This window comes from Salmo salar, chromosome ssa16 (assembly GCF_905237065.1).
Source record: "Salmo salar chromosome ssa16, Ssal_v3.1, whole genome shotgun sequence".
In the NCBI taxonomy this organism is placed as follows: domain Eukaryota; kingdom Metazoa; phylum Chordata; class Actinopteri; order Salmoniformes; family Salmonidae; genus Salmo; species Salmo salar.
In genome coordinates this window covers 42,924,381-42,947,090 of record NC_059457.1, presented here as the reverse complement: position 1 = coordinate 42,947,090, position 22,710 = coordinate 42,924,381, and the positions used below count along the sequence as shown (strand labels likewise).

Here is a 22,710-nt window from a genome sequence, read left to right as displayed (position 1 = left end):
CTACTTTATTTACAATAATCTTTTGGGGTGTCAATTTTGACCCCTACCTTTGAGGGAAAAGTATTACTGGTTAAACAAAATCTCTTTCTTAGCAATTGTATTAGTATAAAATAATTTCCCAATTTCTTTGAGCATACAGAATAGCTCATTATTTGAATATATTTTAGTCATTACTGCTCATCTTTATCAAGGATGTTTAATTTCAGACCCCACAGTTATATGCATTCTTAGGCTTGAAAGAGAAATCTGTTCATACAAAATGGAACCGTAACTTGTTAGCAATGGGTTAAATGATCAATTACATATGGAGTTATTTGACACAGTATCATACAATCACACAGAATAAAAGAAGTATTACAATTCATGAAATACATTTCAGCAACAAGAGTAAAGAAATGAGCAACTTGTGATTTATTTTGGACTTGCATTGTCTTTCAAAAGAATGAGGGAAACTGGTACTTATACTGTAACAAAATATATTTTGAAAACAACATGAATGGCATGCAGAATATGACTGTTGGTTTCAGCACAGACTCCTGTCTAGTTTCTTCTGTGCTCCAGTGCAGGCAGGGGGCTTTCCTCCCTGTGGACAAATATGGGTGATCATTACATTTTAGCTCAGCCGATGACCAAGTACACCATGTTGATCACAGTTTACATTTTAGTCATTTAGCAGACGCTCTTATCCAGAGCGACTTACAGTAGTGAATGCACACATTTCAACTCATTTCATACATTTTTTTCCCCATACTGGCCCCCCATGGGAATCGAACCCACAACCCTGGCATTGCAAACACCATGCTCTACCAACTGAGCCACAGGGAGGCCGTTTAATACTCAATTACATTTAAAATGATCAAACAAGGACCAGTCACACACAACTCACCTTATACATCTTGCAGACCAAGTTAAAAAGTGATGACATTGCTTTGTCCTGAAAGTCACCTGTGTATTCCTGCAAAGACGCAAAAAGGAGGAATTGGAAAGTCATGTACAGGCTTGACCTTGGCACATAGTTTGATTCCATGACCTGCCCTACACAGTGTATCTGTTCAAAAAGCAGCACTCAGTAACACTATGGTTAATAATCTGTAGATGCCTCAAATTCAACTCTGGACCTCGAAGCCAGTTCCATTGCCCCCCCACCCCATCCATTGTTCCCCTCTAATTAGGGACTGATTTAGACCTGGGACACCAGGTGTGTGCAATTCATTATCAGATCAGAAAACCAGCAGGCTCCAGCCATCGTAGAGTAAGAGTTGAATAACCCTGCTGTAGATGCTTGCCCCTTGCTGTAGTATAGCCCCTAGTTTCAGTTCCAGCAGTTCCTACCCTATTAATGGTCACCCAGGGGACGTGTGTTTTGGCTGGACTGAGAGCATTGGTCTTCAGGGCGTTCTCATGCATCAGTTTGAAGCCAAGCTCTCCCTTAACACAGGTTGTGACACTGTCCCACGTCATGGAGGGGACGTGTAGCTGTAAGCACTAGGGGAGAACAGACTGCATGTTAGAACCAATAACCCAGAGCTCTTAATGTGGAAACAGAAAAGCACAAATGCATTTTTTTGTTGTTGTTACTTTTACCCCAATTTCATTGTATCCAATTGGTAGTTAGTCTTGTCTCATCGCTGCAACTCCCATACAGACTCGGGAGAGGAAAAGGTCGAGAGCCGTGCTTCCTCCGAAACACAACCCAACCAAGCCGCACTTCTTCTTGACATAATGCCCATTTAACCCGAAAGCCAGCCGCACCAATGTATCGGAGGAAACACTGTGCGACCGTGTCTGGCCCGCCACAGGAGTCGCTAGTGCGTGATGGGACAAGGACATCCCTGCTGGCCAAACCCTTCCCTAACCCGGACGACGCTGGGCCAATTGTGCGCCGCCCCATGGGTCTCCCGGTCGCGGCCGGCTGCGACAGAGCCTGGACTCGAAGCACTGCCTTAGACCACTGCGCCACTCGGGAGGCCCATACAAATGCATTTTGATTTAAAAAGAATGCAAGTGGTTTAACAAAGTTAAAAACAGTACAATGCTCACAGGTTGGGCGGCGGCGAGAACATTTGCTGCAGATTCCATGCAGTCAATGACAGGGAAGGCCGAGTACAGACCCACTGAATGTAGAATACATGCCTAAAGGGAAAGTATGAAATACAAATAAACTATTTCAGGAACAGATTACCTATTTTTAGTGATTCAAGTTATAAGCAGAACTTCAGACATTTGCCATTTTATTGGCAAGCGCACCTCAATCATGTTACTATGACACTCTGGTTCCCCATGTTCACAGGTGAAGGGAGAATTCCCTGAGGGAAGCTCCTGTGAAAGAACAGGAAAAAGGCTGCAGCATGAATACAAAAACAAGCTCTCATTTATTCAATAGTCAGGGACTGTGGATGGATCTATCAATCCAAGGCCTGTACTGTACCCCCCCCCCCCCCCCCAAAAAAACATTTACAATGTGCCCTCCCCACGACCCAGTACTCTCCTTCTTGAGTCGAGGCCTACCTGCGCATTGCCGTACGGCACCAGTTTTACCTCCATGATATCATGGAGCATGGCCCAGGTAGGGAAGAGCTGCTGGGTGAGGAAGACCCTGCAGCCTGGACACAGGCTCTCATAGTACAGGGTCACCTCAACTCTGGGTACTGCTGAATTGGGCCTGGTGGCATTGAGCTCCAAACACTGCTTCTGAACCTAGACAGGAATCATGTTCAGAGAAAGCTGGGCTGGAACTCTTTCAATTTGACAAATTATTTACATTCTGTTCATATTGAGATATGCCTGGAATTCACACAAGTAAATATGGGAACCATGCCACTTGCAAACCCCAGTTTTTCAGAAAAATATCAGAATTGGGCTGCCTGTCTAAACACAGCTCATTAAGGATTGGTGTCAGTCACATGCCCTCAGGAAATCTAGGACCTCTGGTGCTCAATTACAAAAGCATGACTCATTTAACCATGGACAAGGGACTCTTTTGAACAGTAATTTAAAACTGAACCGACCAGCCTGATAAACATGGGATATACTCACATATACATATTGACCTTGTTATATAACATGGAATAGCAGAATGTCTTAATGCTTGGTGAGATTAGACATAGGAAAGTTGATTTGTAAAAAAAAAAAAAGACAGGTTATTTAATCATTCAACTGAATAACTTCTGTAGTAGGCTGCATGCGACACATTCAAAAGTACCAAGGTATAATCAAGAAAAAAAAGATACACGAAAATAGATTTTATGAAAGTCTTAAAAACAGAACCTAGCAACTGGCATTATGTCTGAGTGCAGTTATTTGAACTTGATAACGATACTCCAAACTTACCCCACATTCTATTGCAATTTCCAAACTCCTACACCACTGAGACGGGGGGTATTCACAGCCCGGTTTGGGCTTTGACTTTCCTTGGGATTTGTTGAAAGTAGAGCAGAAAAAAAGAAGGACTAACACCGACGTAAACTTCATGTTGCTTACAGGTACTGAAGCCAGAGTCTTCCTTAACATTTCCCTCAGACAACACTGTGACCAGTTTGAAAAGTGAGTGGGTTGGAGCTCCTTCCAACAATCATCCTTAGCTGTGATGAGATGGATTCTTGTGACCAAACTCTCTCATTGGACATCCCACAACAGCCATAGCATTGTATGACACTTCTTATACAGGGACAAATTGGTAGGCAAAACAGGAACAAGAACAAACTTAGGCCAGAGTAGAATCCTTCTTGATTGACTGAATTAACATTAATAATGAATAATGTATATAGTCACAACATTAAAGAAATAGCAGTACATTAAACAGTCCATCACGTGTCTATCTACATAGAAAATTGCCAAGGCTACAGTGAGGAAAATCATAGATTGTATGACAATGTTGTGACAGTAGGTGTCACAATTCTCCCAACATTTACACTCAATTGCCTTCTGAGCAAGGGATTGCTTTTGTCAAAATAATTTGGGGAAAAATGTCAGGCATTTTGACAACTTTAAGCTTTAATAAAATTGTTAATTTTTTCATTACTACCATACAAAACTACCAGTCTGACAAATACATCATATGGAGTGCAGCCAATATTTTCATTAGGTAATGCAATAATTGTACAGAATGTTTTAATAATGTTGCTTACTGTCAATTTAAAAGTGCATTTTGCTGTTCATTAGCAATGTTTTGGGGGGGATTTCTACATTTCAAATGACCGAACTCCAGCCAAGTATTATACACATACTACGTGTATCAAATAGCAGTATCTAACAGACTTCCATTATGTCAAGGGAGCACAGTTTCACAAATACAAAAGCTAAAAAACAAGCAGTCTTCAACTATTGAAAGTCAACATACAACAAATACTACGACAGTTTCAATCTCGATAACAAAATCTAAAAAAGTTCTCACTGCTTCTACACAGGCAGCCTATTGCTGATATTTCTTCCATTAATTGTTTTTTTTTGGACCAATCACATCAGATATTTTCACAGAGCTGATCTGATTGGTCAAAAGACCAATTAGTGAAAAGAATAATTGGGCTGCCTGTGTAAACAGCCTAACAGTCTTTTCAATCTATTTGGTTATTTAGAGGTAAATTAAATCTCTAAATAAGCATGAAATATAAATGTAAAGAATATCACAAAGTATTCACACTAGCTTATTGAATTAAATCTGCTCAGGTTATGATGAACAAATAACAAAACACAAACAGGTTTCATAAAAGCCACTTTCAAACAGACCATTAAGAGCCACTTCAATGATGCCGTCCTTGTCTTACAATGAGATGTCCACTATGCGGAGTGTTTCTGACCTATCATAGCCAGTTATTGTAAATTAATGAACCTGTTCAAGTCAAATTATAATAAAACTCCTGAAACATGAGCTCCCTATTCATGTCTTTGTAGTGCATTTACAGTAGCAGATTTTAACATTGGCACAGCGACATCCCTACTCAAGCCTCAAATTTGTACCCACTCACAGGCTTTCTCACAAGCTAAGGAAATGTGTTGTTTTACGTTGCACCGTCATAGCGGTCTGTGAGACAGAAATCAAGCATAGCTTTTGACATGACCTCCAATATAATTATTTAACCTTTATTTAACTAGGCAAGTCAGTTAAGAACAAATTCTTATTTACAATGATGGCCTACCTCGGCCAAACCCAAACCCGGAAGGCGCTGGGCCAATTGTGCGCCGCCCTATGGGACTCCCAATCACGGCCGGTTGTGATACAGCCTGGAATCGAACCAGGGTCTGTAGTGACGCCTCTGGCATGGAGATGCTGAGCCACTCGGGAGCCCACGTCCACAGAAAAGGCCAGGGGAAACAATGTCACTAAGAACAGACTGTCTAGACCTAGCTACAGATTGTATGCCAGAGAATGTGATATAACCAAAGAGTGTTGGTGTCCATTACTGGGCGTTAGAGGAAAGCCCCATACAAACCCCCGCCATAGATTTTTCAACTAACCTGTTATTGACAATACTTTTTTCACAGAATCGAGAATAACGAAAGTATCTGAAAAATGTCTGTTTCCAGTTGCAGGTGGTTCTACAAAAAACAGCAAAAACTCAAAGATATTACTTCCAAGTATTGTACGGTATGAGGAGGAACCTCGACAGCTTAGCTGCCACAAACCTAGCATTTCCCAGCATTACTGCAGGAACTAGTAGATTCTACTTCTTCGGCCACACGTATAAGTAGGTGACAAACAAAGATCTAAGCACACCACCAGGCATATCTCACTTAAACATTGATATCTTTCTGAATTTATGTTTTTTGTAGAACCACCTGCAACTGGAAACACACTAAGATACTTTTTAAACGAATCGAGAATGAAGTAATCCCCAAGAACAGGTTAGCTGAAAAATCTATGGCGTCGGTTTATGTGGGTCTTTTCTGTAACACTCAGTAATGGACACCAACACTCTTTGGTTATATCACATTATCTGGCATACAATCTTTAGCTAGTCTTACACCTGGCTGTGGTCATGTCAGTGGAGGGCATACGTAGTCTTACACTGCATGCAGAACCACTGTGTGCAATTTGAAAACAAACCAGGAACATATTTTTTACTCTCTTTTTTATACAGCACTCTCTCTTGCCAAAAAAACTCAACTAGATTGTCCCAGTTTTCAAAGATCCGTTGAGCTGAAGGACAGCCTAACTGAGCAGGACTCTGGCTGAAAGCTATGTTTAGTAAATAGTCCACAGACTATTATTGTCATCTCTCTCCAAGGAGACACTTTTCACCTAACTACCAAATAAACATAAGAAACAGGTTAACCAGATTAACATCAACATTGTTGTCAGCTATAAAAGGTTGATTTACACCAATCCCAACATGATCGGCAATCTAACCACTCCTAAAAAGTGAGCAATAAAATGCACCAATGTCTGATTAATACAGTGTAAAGGTTATCACTCATTCGGTGATTTGTCTTGAATCAAAATCAATGTTGATGAGGCATCGTGAAGTTGTCTAACTCGCTGCATAGTACTAATCAGTTTGTCAAAGTAGTGTTTCAAGTCTACCTAGAATATCTGGTGTATATGTTAGCATTACAGTACAACTTGTTTCCTGGGAAAGAAGCTCATTCACCAAGTGTGGCAGGTAAGGTCCGATGAAGTAAATTGTGGAATTAGGCTACTATTACCTTAATGAGAGACTGAATACTGCGATGCATACTGCATACCCAATGTGATGCATACTGCATACCCAATGTGATGCATACTGCATACCCAATGTGATGCATACTGCATACCCAATGTCAAAATGTAGTGAAAAGACAATGTTTGTTATATCTGGTACACAACCCCCATAAGATCTACCATCTATCCACAACTATAAAATATGAAAGGAAATCCATTTCCACCATGCACACCTCCAACACCGCCATCATACACACAGTAATGCAGGGGTAGGCAACTTCGGTCCTCAAGAGGGTCTGCTGGCTTTCATTCATTCCTTTAAGTCAGCAACTGAGTGAGACCTGGGAAACCAAATGTGTGCACTGAGCCCTGACCCTAACCTGGGAAACCAGACGTGCACTGAGCCCTGACCCTAACCTGGGAAACCAGACGTGTGCACTGAGCCCTGACCCTAACCTGGGAAACCAGACGTGTGCACTGAGCCCTGACCCTAACCTGGGAAACCAGACGTGTGCACTGAGCCCTGACCCTAACCTGGGAAACCAGACGTGTGCACTGAGCCCTGACCCTAACCTGGGAAACCAGACGTCTGCACTGAGCCCTGACCCTAACCTGGGAAACCAGACGTGCACTGAGCCCTGACCCTAACCTGGGAAACCAGACGTGTGCACTGAGCCCTGACCCTAACCTGGGAAACCAGACGTGTGCACTGAGCCCTGACCCTAACCTGGGAAACCAGACGTCTGCACTGAGCCCTGACCCTAACCTGGGAAACCAGACGTGTGCACTGAGCCCTGACCCTAACCTGGGAAACCAGACGTGCATTGAGCCCTGACCCTAACCTGGGAAACCAGACGTGTGCACTGAGCCCTGACCCTAACCTGGGAAACCAGACGTGTGCACTGAGCCCTGACCCTAACCTGGGAAACCAGACGTCTGCACTGAGCCCTGACCCTAACCTGGGAAACCAGACGTGCATTGAGCCCTGACCCTAACCTGGGAAACCAGACGTCTGCACTGAGCCCTGACCCTAACCTGGGAAACCAGACGTCTGCACTGAGCCCTGACCCTAACCTGGGAAACCAGACGTCTGCACTGAGCCCTGACCCTAACCTGGGAAACCAGACGTGCATTGAGCCCTGACCCTAACCTGGGAAACCAGACGTGTGCACTGAGCCCTGACCCTAACCTGGGAAACCAGACGTCTGCACTGAGCCCTGACCCTAACCTGGGAAACCAGACGTGCACTGAGCCCTGACCCTAACCTGGGAAACCAGACGTGTACTGAGCCCTGACCCTAACCTGGGAAACCAGACGTGTACTGAGCCCTGACCCTAACCTGGGAAACCAGACGTGTACTGAGCCCTGACCCTAACCTGGGAAACCAGACGTGCACTGAGCCCTGACCCTAACCTGGGAAACCAGACGTCTGTACTGAGCCCTGACCCTAACCTGGGAAACCAGACGTCTGCACTGAGCCCTGACCCTAACCTGGGAAACCAGACGTGCACTGAGCCCTGACCCTAACCTGGGAAACCAGACGTGTGCACTGAGCCCTGACCCTAACCTGGGAAACCAGACGTCTGTACTGAGCCCTGACCCTAACCTGGGAAACCAGACGTCTGCACTGAGCCCTGACCCTAACCTGGGAAACCAGACGTCTACACTGAGCCCTGACCCTAACCTGGGAAACCAGACGTCTGCACTGAGCCCTGACCCTAACCTGGGAAACCAGACGTCTGCACTGAGCCCTGACCCTAACCTGGGAAACCAGACGTCTGCACTGAGCCCTGACCCTAACCTGGGAAACCAGACGTCTACACTGAGCCCTGACCCTAACCTGGGAAACCAGACGTCTGTACTGAGCCCTGACCCTAACCTGGGAAACCAGACGTGTGCACTCTGAGCAGTCAGTGGCAGTAGTCCCAGGTAAAAGTCTGAGGGAGTTACCCATCCCTGCGTTAAGGCAATCAATAGCAAGGTCCATTTCATATTTCTAGTTTCATACACAGTTCTGTACAAAACACTTGGCATGTGATTGGGGCAAGGCATCCACACTGACTCTGATCTACAGAGAGAGAATGGAAGACCGAGGATTAGAAGAGAAGGCACTTTCACCACCAAGTGTTCCACCATCAAAGGACTGCAACTCCAGCTCACATTACATGCCACAGTCTGTCACAGCAATCAGTGTCCTCAAGCTACACCAGGGGCCATGCCAGCATCTAATATCATCAACCTCAAACTATTTTAAACAGTCTTACATAGATTGCAAAAAAAAAAGCTTTCAGAAAAAGACAAATGAATCTTTTTGTTTAACACATTGGTACTAAATTTCTGCTTTATGTGATAGGGCGCATAGCAATGAGTACACAGAAAGGAGAATGCTTTCTTTGTATGCGTCCCATAGCGCTGTGGGAGAAAATGTGTATTAATATGAACTTGCAACAAAACACTACAAGTTAAGCCTTTTACCACATCTCCCAATCATCCAGCCATGTCAGCAACGCTTGATGAAAACAGAAAGTCTGTTAGGTATTTTTGTTCTCCATGTCAAACCCTTACGCCTCTTTAACTGTTGAAAAAAGTTACTACCCCCCCAAAATGGCACCCTTAACGAGTCGATTTAAAAAATAATTCCCTCCATTGAAAGGGAAAATGGAATCTACAGCAGTTACTTTAAAATAGTCCAAATATTTTTATCCTAAAACTGTGTAGTGTTGTAAAGATTTAACAAAAATATAACATTTACAGGGTCTCTTCAAAGTCAAAACCCAGTCAGTTATTATATCTGTCACTTCCACTCCTGTCAAACCCAACGCTCAGAAAGCTGTTTGCTTTTTTGTTGGGAAAAGTGAGGGTTTGTGGTCTCAGTTGTGTGTGTGTGTGTGTGTGTCCGGGTGACGGTGCGTCTCATCTGGGCTGCTGCTGGGTTAGGACAGGACATGCCAGAGTTACATTCAGCGAGTCATTGTGCTGGACCAGGGAGGTGTGTCTGTAGTGGAGAACCAGCTCTTTCAGGGAGCTGTATAGGTTGTAAGGCTCGGCGAAACCGTAGCCCGTGGAGGTCTTGAATATCACACAGTGCTTGACGTCCCCGTCCATGCTGCATGTACAGACGTGAAGTCAACAACAGAACGTTTGGTTAGACACCACGCCCAAACACAGCAGTCAAAGTGATATTTCAGCATAAAATCAAAGTTTGTCAGATGTTTTCAGACCTCATCAAGACACCATCAATTTTGAAGATCCTGCTATATGCCTCAATGCCAAATGTTCCTCAGTCCAATAGGTTTGGATGAGCTGTCTCAGTTGTGTTACTGCTTAACGGCCCTTTGCGGATAAGATTGGCCAACCATGTTTTCAGATGGTCCCCACATTTCCCACGCGTTTGAGATTTTCAGGCATCATCTCGGCAGGTGAGTCCGGAAAACATCTGACAAACCTGGCTAAAGCCCATCCAACAGTCTAGTCGTATTTCTAACCCAAATCATTATGTGACCGCAGATCAGCTTAATGGGACTCACACTACAGAGCAGGCATAGGAGCCCTTCTGGGACTGGCTGTCTCGGATCAGGAAGGTGCCGTCACCCTTGCCCCTTAGCAGCTCTTCGGCCTGGCCGCGCTTGATGTCGCCCACGTACCAGGTGCGCTCATCATGGTGCGGCAGGTCATCCATCTCATCCACCAGAGAATATAGGCTGGGAGGGAGAAGAGGGGATGAAACCAGGGTCAATATGATACACGATAAGACATGATTAAACATGGTGATATATCACACCTGTCAGACGGCCACATTGGTTTAACTCACTCTTCCACGTCGTTCTTGATCCCAAGCCACTCGTTAATCTTCTTCTGTCTGGTGCCCTTCTGATTGAGCCACCTGGGGCGTTAACACAAGCTAACGGTTAGTTCCCATGTTCCGAAACATTGCAGTTTCGCATTGTAAAGTGTGTGTGTGTGTGTGTGTGTGTGTGTGTGTGTGTGTGTGTGTGTATAACCTACACCAGGTACTGGTCTCTGATCTTCCTCAGCTGCATGAGGTCTGGTTTCAGACTGTTCATCTTCTTGTCGATCTCTCGGTTGTCCGTCGCCTGCTCCTTCAGGTCCTGCTCCAGCTTCCGCTTGCTGTCATGGATCTCAGTCACACGAGACTTCAGCTTATCTGAATTACTTTGGATTCTGTAAGGTGGAGCAACAAGATTGGGAGGTCCCCCACTTCATAGTCATAATCACTACAGGCTTCAGTCAGAGGGCTAGTTCAAACCCTGTATCACAACATGAAAATCCTACAACAGGCAATGTAGATACCTGTCAATCTCTTGGCTGTTGCCCTCCCTGTGGAACTTGTCAATGTACTCCTTGCTGTAGCGCTCTTGGGTCTCGCACTGCTCCTCAAAGATATTGATGGTCTCGGTGAAGGCCTCGATGGCCGTGTGCTTCATCTGTAACTCCTGGAGTACAGGGAAAATAGACGAGGTTTCGCTCATTTCAAGTGCTATGGAACCCAGACCCAAATGGGACAGTGAAATGGATGTGTTGAATATTACCTGAGAGGTGCGAGTGTACTCTTCATACAAGACGTCATATTCCCGGCTCTTCTCCTGGTACTGTTCATGGTACACCTTCAGTTGCTCTCCTACTGCTTCCACGTTATCCTCTTTCACCACCTGGTCCTGGAAATAACAAAGACCATTAACTAACCAAATCAAACTATCTGTCACATGCGCCGAATACAACAAGTGTAGACCTTACCGTGAAATGCTTACTTACAAGCCCTTAATCAACAGTGCAGTTCAAGAAGCGTTGAGAAAATATTTACCAAATAAAGTAAAAAATAATAAAATTAACACAATAACGAGGCTATATTCAGGGGGTACAGGTTAGAGGTCATTTGTACATGTAGGTAGGGGTGAAGTGACTATGCATAGATAATAAACAGCGTGTAGCAGCAGTGTACAAAACCAATGGAGGGGATCAATGTAATAGTCCGGGTGGCCATTTGATTAATTGTTCAGTAGTCTTATGGCTTGTGTGTAGATGCTGTTAAGGAGCCTTTTGGTCCTACACTTGGCGCTCCGGTACCGCTTGCTCTGTGGTAGCAGAGAGAACAGTCTATGACTTGGGTGACTGGAGTCTTTGACAATTTTATGGGCTTTTCTCTGACACCGCCTATTATAAAGGTCCTGGATGGCAGGAAGTTTTGCCCCAGTGATGTACTGGGCCGTACGCACTACCCTCTGTTGTGCCTTATGGTCAGATGCCGAGCAGTTGCCATACCAGGCGGTGATGCAACCGGTCAGGATGCTCTCGATGGTGCAGCTGCCAAACTTTTTGAGATCTGGGGACCCATGTCTTTTCAGTCTCCTGAGGGGGAAAAGGTTTTGTCGTGCCCTCTTCACGACTGTCTTGGTGTGTTTGGACCATGATAGATCGATGGTGATGTGGACACCAAGGAGCTTGAAACTCTCGACCCGCTCCACTACAGCCCCGTTGATGTTAATGGGGGCCTGTAGTCCACGATCAGCTCCTTTGTCTTGCTCACATTGATGGAGAGATACAACCAAGAGGTTGAGCTATAGAACACTCAATGTATTTCAAATGGAGGGGCAGCAAGCAAACTCTCCTCACGTAATCATAATTGTTTGATAACATTTCAGACAAGCTATTGCAGTCCTCTTGGGGATGCCATGGGTTTGGGATTTTCCTTAATGCATGTGCCATAAGAAATGTAAGGCTTTCCAGAAAGCATAAGGGTGCTGTTCGAAGGCTGCATTCCTTTTCTCTTCTATCGTCTATTTAAAAACCAAGTAACCCCATTGACATAAGGCCCAGAAGTCAAACCAACATTAACAGAATCATTCTACTACCTGCTGATATTTGGAGATGGGGTACAGTAGCCGTGAGTCCAGCTTGGGGTTGTACTGGGCCAGCGACTCCTGGTGATAATGCAGGATGAGCTCCACCACAGAGGAAAAGGTCAGCGGCTCAGAGAAACCGTACTTGCCGCCTCGGTGGAAGATCTTGATCAGCTTGTTGTTTCCCCCTTTTCTAGAAAAGTCCAGAGTAGTTGAACAATGTTACAGAGGTTCTGTGAAAGTCTCTGGAAGCTGTCCAAAGTGGTGGAACGTCATTGCATTTGAAACGAGTGACTGGGGAGTACTTGAAGATTATTTTAAGAGAGACAAACTAGTCTCTTTCAGACAGACTAAATGATCAATACCCTTACCTGAGAGTCAATGTGTATTCTCCTTGCACCTTGCTTGAGGCGTCTCGGACCAAGAAAGTCCCATCCGGCATGTCTCTCATCTTCTCATTCACCTCCTCTCTGGAAAACAGATCATGATTACGTCACTAAACCTGGGTGAGTAAGATGAGTGACAAGTGACAATCATTTCTTCTTAAAACAGAAGATTGTGGTCTCAACTGTAAATAACCAAGTGTGGACACTAACACTGGATTCATTCTATAGCCAGATAAATTGTACCTGGAAATGTCTCCCCAGTACCACTCTGCATCGGCCATCTTGCTGCCGTCTCCATTGATCACAGAGGATGCCACGGCTTTGGTTTTGGAAGGTTTGGGAGGTAGGGCTGTCAAAGGGACCAATAGGTGGTGGTGTCACAATACAGTGGGACATCCATTCAAAATGGACACAGGAGATAGAGGTGTTTTTTACATTTTAGTCATTTAGCAGACGCTCTTATCCAGAGCGACTTACAGTAGTGAATGCATAAATGTTTTTCTCCGTACTGGTCCCCCGTGGGAATCGAACACACAACCCTGGCGTTGCAAACACCATGCTCTACCAACTGAGCCACACGGGACAGTGATAGTGAGAGTGATATATTGTTGTGAGCTTGTGTATATAGCCTCATTATTGTGTTACTTTTTTACTCACATTTTTTTTACTTTAGTTTATTTAGTAAATATTTTCTTCTCTATTGTTTGAACTGCATTGTTTGTTAAGGGGCTTGTAAGTAAGCATTTCACCTGTTTCGGCGCATGTGACAAATAAAATGTGATTTGATTTGTGTTTACCTGGTGGCATTTCTTCCAGCTCCCAGGCCCTCACCACCAGCAGTCTCTCCAGCACCTGGGCAGAAACCTGACGATCTTCTTCTGACCTGGACAAAAATCAATACACTCCTACGTAAGTCATTCAGAGTACGGTGGAAAGAGTGGTTCAACGGGAGGAGGGGAGTCATATTTTCCACCAGTACAGGAGGGAGAGGTAAGTAACGTGGGACATTGGTTGGGGAGGTGTTGAGGTACTGTATATTCTGCTGACTTCAGAGAATAGTGTCCTTCCAGGAAAACAGACGTGTTATGGCTTCTACCTCAAGCTGGCTCAACCTGCAGACCATTTCTACAGCCAGACACTTTGTAGACTGACAACCGCATGAACTCAAGAGGATGTTGGTCATGTTGATGCATTTCTTCCTCCCTCTCTCTGTTGGCTGGCCAGTATTTCTCTCTCCCTCTCTCTATTGGCTGGCCAGTATCTCTCTCTCCCTCTCTCTATTGGCTGGCCAGTATCTCTCTCTCCCTCTCTCTGTTGGCTGGCCAGTATTTCTCTCTCCCTCTCTCTGTTGGCTGGCCAGTATTTCTCTCTCCCTCTCTCTATTGGCTGGCCAGTATTTCTCTCTCCCTCTCTGTTGGCTGGCCAGTATCTCTCTCTCCCTCTCTCTGTTGGCTGGCCAGTATTTCTCTCTCCCTCTCCCTCTCTGTTGGCTGGCCAGTATTTCCCTCTCCCTCTCTGTTGGCTGGCCAGTATTTCTCTCTCCCTCTCTGTTGGCTGGCCAGTATTTCTCTCTCCCTCTCTCTGTTGGCTGGCCAGTATTTCTCTCTCCCTCTCTCTGTTGGCTGGCCAGTATTTCTCTCTCCCTCTCTCTGTTGGCTGGCCAGTATCTCTCTCTCCCTCTCTCTGTTGGCTGGCCAGTATTTCTCTCTCCCTCTCTCTGTTGGCTGGCCAGTATTTCTCTCTCCCTCTCTCTGTTGGCTGGCCAGTATTTCTCTCTCCCTCTCTCTGTTGGCTGGCCAGTATCTCTCTCTCCCTCTCTCTGTTGGCTGGCCAGTATCTCTCTCTCCCTCTCTCTGTTGGCTGGCCAGTATTTCTCTCCCTCTCTCTGTTGGCTGGCCAGTATTTCTCTCTCCCTCTCTCTGTTGGCTGGCCAGTATCTCTCTCTCCCTCTCTCTGTTGGCTGGCCAGTATCTCTCTCTCCCTCTCTCTGTTGGCTGGCCAGTATTTCTCTCTCCCTCTCTCTGATGGCTGGCCAGTATTTCTCTCTCCCTCTCTCTATTGGCTGGCCAGTATCTCTCTCCCTCTCTCTGTTGGCTGGCCAGTATCTCTCTCTCCCTCTCTCTATTGGCTGGCCAGTATCTCTCTCTCCCTCTGTGTCTGTTGGCTGGCCAGTATTTCTCTCTCCCTCTGTGTCTGTTGGCTGGCCAGTATTTCTCTCTCCCTCTGTGTCTATTGGCTGGCCAGTATTTCTCTCTCCCTCTGTGTCTGTTGGCTGGCCAGTATTTCTCTCTCCCTCTGTGTCTATTGGCTGGCCAGTATTTCTCTCTCCCTCTGTGTCTATTGGCTGGCCAGTATTTCTCTCTCCCTCTGTGTCTATTGGCTGGCCAGTATTTCTCTCTCCCTCTGTGTCTATTGGCTGGCCAGTATTTCTCTCTCCCTCTGTGTCTATTGGCTGGCCAGTATTTCTCTCTCCCTCTGTGTCTATTGGCTGGCCAGTATTTCTCTCTCCCTCTGTGTCTATTGGCTGGCCAGTATTTCTCTCTCCCTCTGTGTCTATTGGCTGGCCAGTATTTCTCTCTCCCTCTGTGTCTATTGGCTGGCCAGTATTTCTCTCTCCCTCTGTGTCTATTGGCTGGCCAGTATTTCTCTCTCCCTCTGTGTCTATTGGCTGGCCAGTATTTCTCTCTCCCTCTGTGTCTATTGGCTGGCCAGTATTTCTCTCTCCCTCTGTGTCTATTGGCTGGCCAGTATTTCTCTCTCCCTCTGTGTCTATTGGCTAGCCAGTATTTCTCTCTCCCTTTCCCTCTGTGTCTATTGGCTGGACAGCCCCCCATTACCAACATAGGTATTTCTTTAAATGTGAGACTGACCCAGCGGGGAGCAGCAGAGGGCTGAAGAGGAGTGCAAGGGTGTGAGGGTCCAGGCCGTTGTGGGCCGAGCTCTGGCCCACTCGGTCCAAGTGTCTGAGCAGGTACTGCAGGGTGAGCAGGCCTGGCAGGGGCACGGCCGGGGGCTCCAGCGCCTTCAGCAAACGCTTGCCTGTCTCCTCGACGGACAGCTCTGGGAAATAAGAACCAGCAAGGAGACTGAGTGACAACCTTAGTGCCTTGGGTTTGAGACACAATGATAAATCGACAACATTATTTTCTATCTAATGCCAAATTCACATTTTGCTTTGTATTTCTAAGCCGATTCCAAAATATACACAATTCTTTCAACAGTCACCTGATAGTGTGCTTCAATGATAGCCGTTGTTGTTGTTAGTACAATATGCTCCTGGAATCACTTGCATCAGTTCTTAATGAGATACATGAAGAAGCATGTTAGTGCTAAAGGTGCCGTTACCTGCTTCCTCTTGCAGGGCAGTCTTCAGGCTGGGATAGACACACTCTGGGATGATGGGGGAGGGCAAGTCCTGCAGGAATCCCATCAGGGCCTCTGAGAGCGCCTGGACATCGTACTGGCCCATCTCAGGCTCAGAGAGCTCTGTAAAAAGAACACTTTAGGTCGCTAATTCAGACACTGCAGAGTCTGTTTGTGTACATCGCTGGTTCTCCTGCTCTGTGGTACGGTGTCCCAAGAGTTGTGCTTTGTGGCCAGACTTTCTGATGCGGCTAAGTGTGCTGTCTGGGAAACAGTGTCCAGACTAGTCCTATGACAGTGTCTGAGAGCCTAAAATAACAACCTCCTCCTCTTTCACTGATGCGACAGGCAGGCCAGACTGGCTGGGTGCTGCTTACTGCTCTGTCACGCCTCAGCTAGCAAACAGCTGTCTGAAAAGGCCTGCCTGGCCCGGTCCAGCTCTCCATCTGAGCAGATAGACTGTGGGGAGAGTGTCTGGCATGTGTGAGTGTGTGTGAGCATGGGGAGAATCTGGGTCGGTCTGTCTGTGGCATGTGAAAGGTGTGTTTGTGGGGGGTGGGGGTGTGCATCTCAGAACATGCTGGTGACACTTGATCTAGCCTACATCGTCCTGTCTGCTCAAATCTTAGGGAGACCGTACTCAAACTCGTTTTGGCATGGATGTTGCTGAGCAAGTCCCAGGTCACTTGAATCCTAGGAACACCCAAGTGTTCACTTTCTCCAGACAAGTGTTCACTTTCTCCAGACAAGTGTTCACTTTCTCCAGACAAGTGTTCACTTTCTCCAGACAAGTGTTCACTTTCTCCAGACAAGTGTTCACTTTCTCCAGACAAGTGTTCACTTTCTCCAGACAAGTGTTCACTTTCTCCAGACAAGTGTTCACTTTCTCCAGACAAGTGTTGACTTTCTCCAGTGGAAACAAACAGTGCCATGTATATAGATAAGCACAGAATAACAAGCGGAACAAACTCGTAGAGACAATTATATTGCAATTAATGCAAAATCTGTCACGGAGTGAAAATAACCCTCCCGAGGCTGTCCTCACTCTTCAGTACAGTGGGGCTCACAGAGAAGTGAAATATATGCAAGATTGTCTTGGGGGGGGGCACTGCAGAACCATCCGTCTCTTTGATCCGTTTGAACAGACTGGCCTATTTCTCTACACAAACAAAGGCTGTGTTAATGGTCCACTGTTGAAATAGAGCAAAGACAAACAGAGCATGTACTGTATCCTACAGGAACCACGAGGACAGCATGGTCATCACCCCTCTGACTTCTTTTCCTAACTCAACAACTCAATAGGCAAGGCTATAGAATGAACAACACCACAGTCATTGAAGTCACAGGGTTCGGAGTACATTCCTTTTTATCCTACAGGAATGGATGACTGTCCAACCATGGCAACAGACTCTATCAACTTGTACAGCTCAGCAAGAGTTGACTGTAAGAACAATGCATTCATGCACAAGCATAAGGTGCAAGAGAAAAAGATGGTCTTACCAAAGTTCAGGCTCTGTCTATGACTGCCAGCAGCCAAGGAGCTAGACTTCCTATACAGCGTCTCGCACTCCAGACCTGCAAGAGTTTGACACACACACACACACACACACACACACACACACACACACACACACACACACACACACACACACACACACACACACACACACACACACACACACACACACACACACACACACACACACAGTTAGCTCACCCTTCTGAAATAGTCTCTTCTCTCCTGGCATGCCTCTATTAGTGGATCAATTAGTTACACGTATAAACATCCAAAATAGAGCACCCAGAGCTGAAAATACATGACCAAGATGCTAACTGCAACATTTCAACACTAACCTGCCTTCCACATGCTACCTGGAGGCCCAGGAGACACTTTCAGGAGTGCTAAGTCTGAAAGGTCTAAGATCAGACGGAGAGAGGAGAGGGCCTTTTCTCAATTCGATTTGTCCTCTCAGGGAACGTGGACGAAACATGTGGTTGTATGAAAAGCAAATTATGTTTACAGGGGTGGATCCCAAAATACATTTTAGACATTTTAGTCATTTAGCAGACGCTCTTATCCAGAGCGACTTACAGTAGTGAATGCATACATTTCATTTCATGCATTTTTTTTGGTACTGGCTCCCCGTGGGAATCGAACCCACAACCCTGGCGTTGCACACACCATGCTCTACCAACTGAGCCACAGGGAGCCACAGGGAAAATAAATATGTAAAGAGATAAAAACAAGGATGGACATTTGCCCAAATGAGGAAAGGCAGAGGAGAGTTGTCTCCCCTAGCGCAGATCCACCTTTTAAATGACACTGTTTGTAGACCGTGCGGATCTAAGTGGACCATGATCAAAGCTAAATACTGTAAATATATGTATGTATACAGTGCCTTCGCAAAGTATTCAGACCCCTTGACTTTTTCCACATGTTGTTACATTACAGCCTTATTCCACAATTAAATAAAAAAATCCTCAGCAATCTACACACAATACCCCATAACGACAAAGCGAAAACAGTTTTTTTTTTAGATGTTGCTAATTTATTAAATATAAAAAACAGAAATACCTTATTTACATAAGTATTCAGACCCTTTGTTATGAGATTCAAAATTGAGCTCAGGTGCATCCTGTTTATATTGATCATCCTTGAGATGTCTCTACAACTTGATTGGAGTCCACCTGTGAAAAGTTCAATTGAATGGACATGATTTGGAAAGGCACACACCTGTCTATATAAGGTCCCACAGTTGACACTGCATGTCAGAGCAAAAAATCAAGAAAGCCATGAGGTCGAAGGTATTGTCCATAGAGCTCTAAGACAGGATTGTCGAGGCACAGATCTGGGGAAGGGTACCAAAAAATGTCTGCAGCATTGAAGGTTCCCTAGAACACAGTGGCCTCCATCATTCTTAAATGGAAGAAGTTTGGAACCACCAAGACTCTTCCTAGAGCTGGCCACCCGGCCAAACAGAGCAATCGGGGGAGAAGGGCCTTGGTCAGGGAGGTGACCAAGAACCCAATGGTCACTGACAGAGCTCTAGAGTTCCTCTGTAGAGATGAGAGACCTTCCAGAAGGACAACCATCTCTGCAGTACCCTACCAATCAGGCCTTTATGGTAGCGTGGCCAGACGGAAGTCACTCCTCAGTAAAAGGCACATGACAGCCCGCTTGGAGTTTGCCAAAAAGCACCTAAAGATTCTCTGGTCTGATGAAACCAAGATTGAACTCTTTGGCCTGAATGCCAAGCGTCACGTCTGGAGGAAACCTGGCACCATCCCTACGGTGAAGCATGGTGGTAGCAGCATCATGCTGCGGGGATGTTTTTCAGCGGCAGGGACTGGCAGACTAGTCAGGATCGAGGCAAAGATGAACCGAGAAATGTACAGAAAGATCCTTGATGAAAACCTGCTCCAGAGTGCTCAGGACCTCAGACTGGGGTGATGATTCACCTTCCAACAGGACAACAACCCTAAGCACACAGCCAAGACCATGCAGGAGTGGCTTCGGAACAAGTCTCTGAATGTTCTTGAGTGGCCCAGCCAGAGCCCGGACTTGAACCCGATCTAACAGATGCTGTAATCGCTGCCAAAAGGTGCTTCAACAAAGTACTGAGTAAAGGGTCTGAATACTTATATAAATGTAATATTTCAGTTTTAATTTTTTTATAAATTAGCAAACATTTCCAAAAACCTGCATTTGCTTTGTGATTATGGGGTTTATTATTGTGTGTAGATGGTTGAGGGGAAAAAACGATTTGATCAATTTTAGAATAAGGCTTTAACGTAACAAAATGTGGAAAAAGTCAAGGGGTCTGAATTCCTTTTGAAGGCACTGCATGTCATGCATAAAATATATTCTACCAAAGCATTAGTGTTCATGCAAGTATGGATAACTGATACATTAATGCCACATCGAAAGTAGTATATGGCATATTTTCAGGTCAATGCTGCTGCTTCTCTTGTCAAATGACATGAACTAAACACATCAGAATCAAACATGTTCCGATATCACACAGCCATCTTACCTTTTTTCTCAATGGCCTCTACCAACTTCACCAAAGTAGGGGGGGCATTTTCTGGGGGTGGAAAAGGCTGGACAAACTCATGAGCTGAAGTCCCTGGAACAGAAATAGGATAGGATACCCATTAGGCCTTGATGTTGTTTAAAATAATTATTACAGCAAATCTGTTGCAATCAAAGACACCAAACAAAGCTCAATCAAAATTACAACAGCCCCTTAAATAACTTTTAATCTTTTCACAACAAATACCCAGTTTAATTTTCTTTCAGGAATTTCACTCTCCCCTCCTCCACTCCATGGCAAGGTCCTGGTTCACCACAGCCATTTCCGTGAGGAGGGTTTTTCAAGTGTCTCAGTGTAGCACAATGAAGGATAAAAAAAAAAAAAAATTAAACCCTGAACAGGCATAACCTCCGGTGGCAGCGCGCCAGAGCCTCATTTTCAGGCCCACTGTATAAGCTTGGCACCCCATGCCTCCTGGCAGCGCAAGCCTAAACCCCGTCTGATCATTTTGGAGTTCACAGAAAGTACCATGTCAGCACATTCCCCCTCTCTGCTGCACGTTAAACATGGAAAATTGCTGCCCGGCTCGCGATTTCCCTCTTGTATAACGTCCGCCCCACCCCCCTGCAGCCTTCGCTCTTCCGAGGGTCGCCTTTCCCAAATGCTCTGGAACCTAGCTGCTGTACGGTGGCTGAGTATTGCATGTTTGAGTCAGTCTTGCTAAGTCGCAACTGTACAATACAAAAACAAAATAAATATACAATAAAAAAAACTATTTGCCTGTACTACAAACAGTGCATTAGACTACATAAGGTTATGTTGCAAATACTATCGACATATGAAATGGCTTTTAAAGAACTGTGTGTGTGTGTGTGTGTGTGTGTAAAGTTCAGGAACTAGTAGTGAGCTGAGGACTCATAAGCCAAATAATAATATAAATCCTCCACAGAACAATATCAAAGACAGAGGACTCAATCAAAAACACAGCTCAAGAAGTTGTAGGCGTACCCTACCGACTGCATTGACCATCTGAAAATATACCTATTGGCCACTGCACAAAATACTGCCATAATTAAACCAACATTTGCATGTGAGAGGGCAGAATGGACCCAAGCTTATTAAACACATTGTCGGAAGGAAACAATAGCCCTAGATGTAAAAACTTGTTTTGTAAGTGTTTTTGTATAGAACATGTTTTCTTCAGTAGTGACTGTGACTAGGGCTGTTGCGGTGACCGTATTACCGCCACACCGGCGGTCACAGGAAGGCAGTCAAACTCCACATGACCATTTAGTCACAGTAAATTAACTAGTGAAGCCAACAGCCATATGGCATAGCCAGATCAGGACCTAACTTAAGGACAACTCAGAGTATTCTATTATGTTCTTCTGAAATAGACTACATGTTCTTTATATCATGCTTCTGTAGACCTATCTAAAATAAATAATGGATTTATTGTGAAGGTGTAGGCTATATTATATGGATTTATTCTACTTTTTAAAATGGCTTGTAGGCTGTGTGTCAGCTGTGTGCCAGGAGATGCTAAATGTGTTTATGTTAATTAACGGTCAATTACCGTGAGACCGACAGTTATTTGCTTGACAATCAACGGCTGATGAAATGTCATTACCACCACAGCCCTACTAGTGACATACATATTCTGTACATCTGCCTCAAAGCCAATAAGCCTAGGATGTCTCTATTTGTTTTCTTCACCACTCACATACATGCCTACACACACAAAGTTGCCCAGATTTTGGGGTTTCGTGTAAACTAATACTTGCCTGATGACTCATTCGGAATTTAATTTAGCTTTCTATCAATCGTTCCATACATCAATCGTCTGAACCTGCTACCCTAGAAGTCGTTTGTGCTCACGTCAAAATACCATGATTCATGTAGGCTGGCTCTGGCCCAACCCATCGGTTTCTGGGGCCAATCAGAACGGTTTTAATGTGCTCACATTCGAGAAGTCCTCAGGGAGGAAACCAATCCAGACTCATGGAGAAGAAACGTTACTGGGCGTGGCATTTGGCCGGAGTGATGCAGATGGGTAGCCAGGCAAAAATAATACAGTTTCTTTCGGAGAAGCAGCTGTAGACCTAAAGTCATTCTGTGTTTTGGAGAAAAGAACCAACTAATCATTGCTTGCCTAGGAAATCTTGGCAAAGTATTTTTTTGAAAATGCCCTGCGAAGGAGTAGGCCTACGTCTACACGTAAATGAAAATGTCTGTTTTTTATTTAGTTGCCTTAGTCTTAAATGCTTTGTTGTAGAGTTCCTGAGATGTTGTTGAGCAAAAAAATACAAAATAATCACATTTCAGCAATTGAACTGTCAAAGTCTCTGCTAGCCTCACAGTGGCCATTCTAAGCAGTTTCATTCAACTCCAGCTGCTTAGTTGGATGGAAGAATTGTGGAGAAAATTAAGAA

At 45.1% G+C, this 22,710-nt stretch overlaps 2 protein-coding genes across 3 annotated transcripts in view; both read right to left on the bottom strand.

Annotated features, from left to right (window-relative positions):
• Positions 1-388: 388 nt before the first annotated feature.
• Positions 389-3,778, bottom strand: LOC106573903 (gamma-interferon-inducible lysosomal thiol reductase). Its single transcript, XM_014149355.2, has 7 exons — positions 3,331-3,778; positions 2,509-2,697; positions 2,248-2,319; positions 2,041-2,133; positions 1,333-1,485; positions 887-955; positions 389-583 (listed from the first exon to the last, which is right to left on the bottom strand). The coding sequence occupies exons 1-7, from the start codon at positions 3,508-3,510 to the stop codon at positions 524-526; spliced, it is 816 nt and encodes a 271-aa protein (XP_014004830.1). The 5' UTR covers positions 3,511-3,778; the 3' UTR covers positions 389-523.
• A 193-nt stretch (positions 3,779-3,971) lies between these two features.
• LOC106573900 (phosphatidylinositol 3-kinase regulatory subunit gamma) overlaps positions 3,972-22,710 on the bottom strand; it is a 52,503-nt gene continuing 33,764 nt past the window's right edge. The window contains exons 3-16 of one of the 2 annotated variants that reach the window (XM_014149343.2): positions 20,279-20,371; positions 17,745-17,819; positions 16,227-16,367; positions 15,752-15,941; positions 13,679-13,764; positions 13,125-13,230; positions 12,867-12,965; positions 12,508-12,688; positions 11,188-11,313; positions 10,949-11,091; positions 10,643-10,819; positions 10,449-10,520; positions 10,165-10,338; positions 3,972-9,743 (exon numbers count right to left, since the gene is read on the bottom strand). In XM_014149343.2, coding sequence (XP_014004818.1) covers positions 9,551-9,743; positions 10,165-10,338; positions 10,449-10,520; positions 10,643-10,819; positions 10,949-11,091; positions 11,188-11,313; positions 12,508-12,688; positions 12,867-12,965; positions 13,125-13,230; positions 13,679-13,764; positions 15,752-15,941; positions 16,227-16,367; positions 17,745-17,819; positions 20,279-20,371 — 1,856 coding nt within the window. In that variant the 3' untranslated portion in view covers positions 3,972-9,550. Of the gene's footprint in view, positions 9,744-10,164; positions 10,339-10,448; positions 10,521-10,642; positions 10,820-10,948; positions 11,092-11,187; positions 11,314-12,507; positions 12,689-12,866; positions 12,966-13,124; positions 13,231-13,678; positions 13,765-15,751; positions 15,942-16,226; positions 16,368-17,744; positions 17,820-18,098; positions 18,304-20,278; positions 20,372-22,710 lie in introns of those variants that run through there. The other variant, XM_014149344.2, reaches the window with a different exon arrangement.